The sequence below is a fragment of the Homalodisca vitripennis genome, unplaced genomic scaffold, assembly GCF_021130785.1.
Source record: "Homalodisca vitripennis isolate AUS2020 unplaced genomic scaffold, UT_GWSS_2.1 ScUCBcl_7906;HRSCAF=15784, whole genome shotgun sequence".
Classification (NCBI taxonomy): Eukaryota; Metazoa; Arthropoda; class Insecta; order Hemiptera; family Cicadellidae; genus Homalodisca; species Homalodisca vitripennis.
The window spans coordinates 1,058-6,526 of record NW_025784013.1 but is presented as its reverse complement, the minus strand read 5'-3'; the positions used below and the strand labels follow the sequence as shown (position 1 = coordinate 6,526).

At 35.9% G+C, this 5,469-nt stretch overlaps 1 protein-coding gene across 1 annotated transcript; it reads right to left on the bottom strand.

Moving 5' to 3' along the window:
- Positions 1 to 4,458: 4,458 nt before the first annotated feature.
- On the bottom strand, positions 4,459 to 5,218 carry LOC124374320 (venom serine carboxypeptidase-like). Its single transcript, XM_046832556.1, has 2 exons — positions 5,075 to 5,218; positions 4,459 to 5,040 (listed from the first exon to the last, which is right to left on the bottom strand). Exons 1-2 carry the CDS (start codon positions 5,216 to 5,218, stop codon positions 4,606 to 4,608), a joined length of 579 nt encoding a protein of 192 aa, XP_046688512.1. The 3' UTR covers positions 4,459 to 4,605.
- Between the last annotated feature and the right edge of the window lie 251 nt (positions 5,219 to 5,469).

Sequence of the window (5,469 nt, the reverse complement as noted above, 5' to 3'; positions counted from 1 at the left end):
TGAGAAAGTATTTAACCTAGTCAATTACAACATTTTACTGCTGAAGGAGGAGTCAACAAAAAATTAAATCTTAAAAATTTAACAAGGTTTAGTACAATTCAAAGTTTGTTTTATTGTTTTCTTTTTTCAATTTACATAGTGTACATTTTTTAATCCATTACTACTGGAAAGAACAGATAATATTACCAAGGTATAAAAATAGGACTTAATATTAGTGTCAGAAACATATAAAAATAAATATATTAATCAAAGATGTAAAATGATATTTAATTATAAAACACTCATCAAAATAAAATTATAAATGTATGTATTTATTAACCATAATTTAATTAAATTATTTTATCATATTTATATTCTTAAGTAGAGAAATATATTTTGTAACTAATAATAGAAGTGGATGTGAGAATTGCTGTTGTTTCATCTACATATAATATTAAAATTGAATTTGTATTTGCTGGGAGATCATTAACATATATTAAAAATAATACAGAATCCAGGATTGATCCTAGTGGAACCGAACAATTATATGGTTACCATTCTGACTTAAATCAAAATATTAATTTTGAATACAACTTGTCAGAGAATTCATTTTATTCTATCAAAGTTATCTTAAATTGCAGTTGAGGTGAAAGGTTGAATGTCTATCCCTTCTGAAAATATATTAGATACTGTCTTTACATCATATTGTGTTTATGTGTTTTCCAATATATTGTTATGTTTGGTATTGTTTTAAATTGAATAAATATTGTTCTATTGACAGATCAATTCCTAGTATTTTGTGAAATGTAATGCCATGTACTAATGAATGGATAAATCAATTTTTGAGTAATTATGTAATGAAACTTGCGACTTAAGGGGAGCACGAGGGTAAAAAACTAAAAATTTTGACTTTTATTTTTTAATTTTTTTTATGAAATACGGACTTATTGCGGACATTTTGATATATAACACATGATGAAAAGACGTTTGGAAATGCACATAAATAATTTTTAAAGATATGATGTGACGCGCAAAACGACAAGCAACATTGTTATTGTGCGTTACTATAGTACTGCAACTCATTTACAAACTCTAATGATTTCAGTTTCTGCTGTTGGCTAACCTGTACTAGTGTCATCTGTAATAGTGAGAACTGTGTAGTGGGCTTTAATTGCTGTATTGTTTGTTTACATTTCAGTCAAAACATTGTTATTGTGGTTTCTTTTTTCAGTGGTTGTTTTGTGTTTTATGGTTCAATTATGCAAGGAGACCAAGAAGACCTAATACTGTGTTCAAAAAAAGAAGAAATGTAGGTATTCCTAAAGCTAACTTACCTTTACCTCCTCAACCAAGTGACAACCTAATTCAAAGTAGGCCTAACACATTGGATAGTCCTAGGCCTAGCACATCTCAGTTACTGTAAAGGTTGTTGATGAACTCGAACCAAAACAAAGTACTTCTGAAAAGAAAGATTGGTGATCTGGATGATGTATATAGCATGTACAGTGATTCTAATGTTAAATAGTGTAAATATAGTTTTAGATTTATCTTTATTGTGTGACGCTTTAGCTCAGTCTGTGGATTGTTCGCTTTGTGGCGAATCGGGGATCGAAGTACGATTAGTTAGTAGCATTGGTTTGGCCTCAAACCTTGAAATATTTTGTAAAAATTGTTCAAACAAGCATGATTTCAAATCATCCAAAAAGCTGAACAATTCCAAGGCTGTATGAGAGTAATGTTCGATTGGTGTATGGCCTTCGCTCCATTGGCAAAGGTCATAAATCATGCGCAAACTCTACTTGGAATAATGAATTTGCCCCCTCCGGCCCACACATTTTGAGTCTTATAACGATGTTTTGGGCTCAGTAGCAGAAGATATTTGTTTTCAGAGCATGAAAAGATGCAGTGGAGGAAGCTGTAGTTGTAAATAATGGGATTCGAGACTTGGCAGTGGCTCTCGACGGGACATGGCAAAAGAAAGGCCACACATCTCTCAATGGAGTTGTTACTGCCACCAGCTTTGACACTGGCAAGGTAATTGACTGTTCAATACTGTCCAAATATTGTAAATGCCCCAACAAAGAACAGCATAGCCAACAATGCACTGCAAACTATAAAGGCTCCAGTGGAGGGATGGAGGTGCAGGGGGCAGTAGAAATTTTAATCGGTCCAAAAGTGCGTATAACGTACGTTATACTGAGTACCTTGGAGATGGGGATTCTAAGGGGTTTGCTGGCCGTGAAAGAAATGAATCCCTATGGCCCAGACTGTGAAATCAGCAAATTAGGAATGTCTGGGACATGTACAGAAAAGGATGGGTACTAGATTAAGAAAATTGAAAAATGAAAACAAACATTTAAAACTTAGTGACGGTAAAGGTTTGGGTGGCAAAAATAGGCTATCTAATGCTGTCATTGACAGATTTCAGACCTATTATGGCCTAGCCATAAGGAGAAACACGGACAATGTACAGAAATATGGTAAAAGACATTTGGGCCATGTACTATCACAAGCTGTCTACTGATGATGACCCACACCATGGATTATGCCCTAAGAGTGAAACTAGTTGGTGCGGCTACCAAAAGTCTATTATAGGAAATAAAACTTATTCCCATAAAGAATAAGTGTACCAACCTGCATTATGGAGTTTATCAAACCTGTGTTTAAAAGTCCTAACAGATAAAGAGTTGTTGAAGAAATGTCTGCACGGGAAGACCCAGAACCCGAATGAAAGCTGTGAACGCTGTGATTTGGTCGAGGTTGCCGAAAACCGGGTTTGTCGGACTGAAAACTCTACATTTTGGAGTTTATGATGCTGTGTCATCTTTCAACGATGGAAACATCACTAAGTGCAAAGTCATAAGTAAGCTAGGCATGGACATAGGGAAACACACCATCAACAGCATGAAGAAAATGGATGAACTCCGAATACAAGCTTCTAAACGGAACTCGTCTGAAATGAAAAAACAAGCAAGGCAGAAGAAAAGACAGATCAAGAGAAGGTTGGAGGACACTGAAGAAGATCCTGATGATCCAAGCTATGGAGCTGGCCTGTTTTAGGATGCCCAAAGGTACTGTAAATAAATATTTTGTGTTTTCATTCTTTTCTTTTATCTCAGTTTTCCGAAAACTATGTTTTTACAACTTGGTGCACAGTTTTCTCAGGAACTACTGCATATAATTGAACCAAATTTTTACCACTTATTCCTAACATACTAAAGCACACTTTAAACACAGGAAAATAGCATTATCTCTTTTTGTTCCAAATTTATAAAATAAAACAACACGTTATATTTAAGAAAAAATATAAGTAAATTTTAAAATTTAATTAAATTTTTATTACTGGCTTTATTTTTAAATCCTTGTGTTAAAGTGTACTTTCATATGTAAAGAATATATGGTAAAAATTTGGCTCAAATATCTCCAGTAGTTACTGAAAAAAACTGTGCACAAAATATTCACAGTTACCATGGAAAATAAATACAACATTAGTGCTCCCCTTAAACAATATCCTTGAAACAGATGTTTATGACAGTTAAATATAAAAAGTGGTCATCAGACTTAGTGTAACCAATATTGAAAGTTTAGCATTAATTAAGGGAAAAATGAATGAACTGAATCGTAGATAAAATCTATTTCTATCAGGAGTATTTTTTTATCTATGAAAGCTAGAGTAACCTCTATTTACACTTTAAAAGAACATTATTAAGTTTTTAATAAATACATTTATAATAATGATTACCTGAGTTTAATTAAATCAAATTTGCTTTTTGTTTCTTTGAACAACTTACTGCTAAGAATTACTTTAATATAAAAAATATAAAGGTTTACTGGCATAAAATCGTGTACAGATACACGTCTTAAAAACTTGTCCCTCATTTTCTTCTGTAAAAAACTCTTGGAGTGTTAAAATTGCATTTTATTATAGTAGTGCTATATTTTAACTGAAACTTAATCAAACAAAAAAACTTTAAGGTAAAAGATTAAGGAGAACGAATTTTAACAAAAACGAACCTATAGTTTATTTAAACAAGAATAAAAAAAATGTACAATTTACTTGTATTAACACCTATCCAAAGCATGCAATGGATCATTAGCAGAGCCGGATGTGACGGAGTTGATGAGAAGGAAGGCCCACTCGGGCTGGTCAAACGGTACAGAATGGCCAGCATTGCGTATCAACACATCGTACAAGTTATGTTCACCTTTTAGGTAGCCAACCTGTCTTCCATTGACGCACCACTTCTGTCTGGTCGAATTCTTGAAGCGGGCCTCTCCACTCCAGTTCAGATTGTTCTCGAAGTTCTCGACGGTCGGGTAAGCACAGACGACATCCAGTTGTCCCGTGTAAGAACACTATGGGGTAGGACTCTAAAAGTATCTTCGACCCAAGGTTTGACCGACAGAACAGGGTCCACACCCATCTTATCGGCCACTACACTGTTTTCAAATGAAAAGTTTGTGTTTCCCACGTGAATTGCTCTACGGATGTCCGGTCTTTGAATGAACTGTTCATAAGGTGTGGGGAATATAACGATATCTTGAAGATAGTTTAAGATACTGACATTTCCAACGTATTGCAAGTACACATCACTGACCTCGGCAGTTCGGATTTGAATTGCCTTTTCATACTCTTTGTTCTTCATGTGTTCCTGGAATCTTCTCCTGATAGTCGTAGTAAACGTCTCTCCCTGTGGTATCCACCAGTCCCAACTGGTAAAGGTAACTGCCTAGGTCGTTTTGGTAGATAGCGTCCATCCAACCGTTCCCGATCATCATCCCACTCAAATTGATCTTCACCTGAGCTGTAGGATTGTTTTTGTGTATCGTATATCCTAAAGCAGGGATAAAGTGACCTGCATAGGAGTATCCAGAGATGAAGAACTTATTACTTCTTAATTTAGGGAACAGTTGGTAGAACTGGACCATTGCAGAGTACAATTGCTCACCGAGCACAGTTTCATTTTCAACGTAACACCCTTTCCTGGTGAAGCTGTAACCTGTTCCCACTGGCTGATCAATGAAGAGAAGGTTGTTTTTTTGACATTCCAGGAATACTGCCTTTGTCCCAACGTCTCCTTATAGGTCAGCGGGCCCCATTTTCCTCAAACAAACTGTAGATAGAAGACGCTCCTGGACCACCTTGGAGGAAAAGCAAAACAGCGATGCACCATCTCTTGGTTTTGCTTTTGGCGGCGCCTGGGAAAGAACGCGCGCCAGTGCAAGAAAAATATTTCATTCCCGACCCTCTCTCGCAGAATCCCCTTGTTGACCGGGTGAAGTAATTCCTGAGTCAACTTGATGACTGATTCAGCAATATCCAGGAGATCACTCCTTAGCCCCCTCCCTCATGTGGCTTCCTCTGCGCACGTTTTTCACAGCATCCAACCAATGGAGTCAAGCAAATTAAAAGGTTGGACCCACATTACCTACCACTAAGACTTTACCACAGCATGTCCCGTTGACGTAAAAGAAGAGCTCACTGTGTGC

Excerpts from the sequence above, each read along its gene's own strand:
- LOC124374320 (XM_046832556.1), bottom strand. The coding sequence starts at position 5,218 with ATGAAATATTTTTCTTGCACTGGCGCGCGTTCTTTCCCAGGCGCCGCC. Across the intron at positions 5,041-5,074 it reads GTTTGTTTGAGGAAAATGGG|GCAGTATTCCTGGAATGTCA; the intron begins GCCCGCTGACCT and ends GTTGGGACAAAG.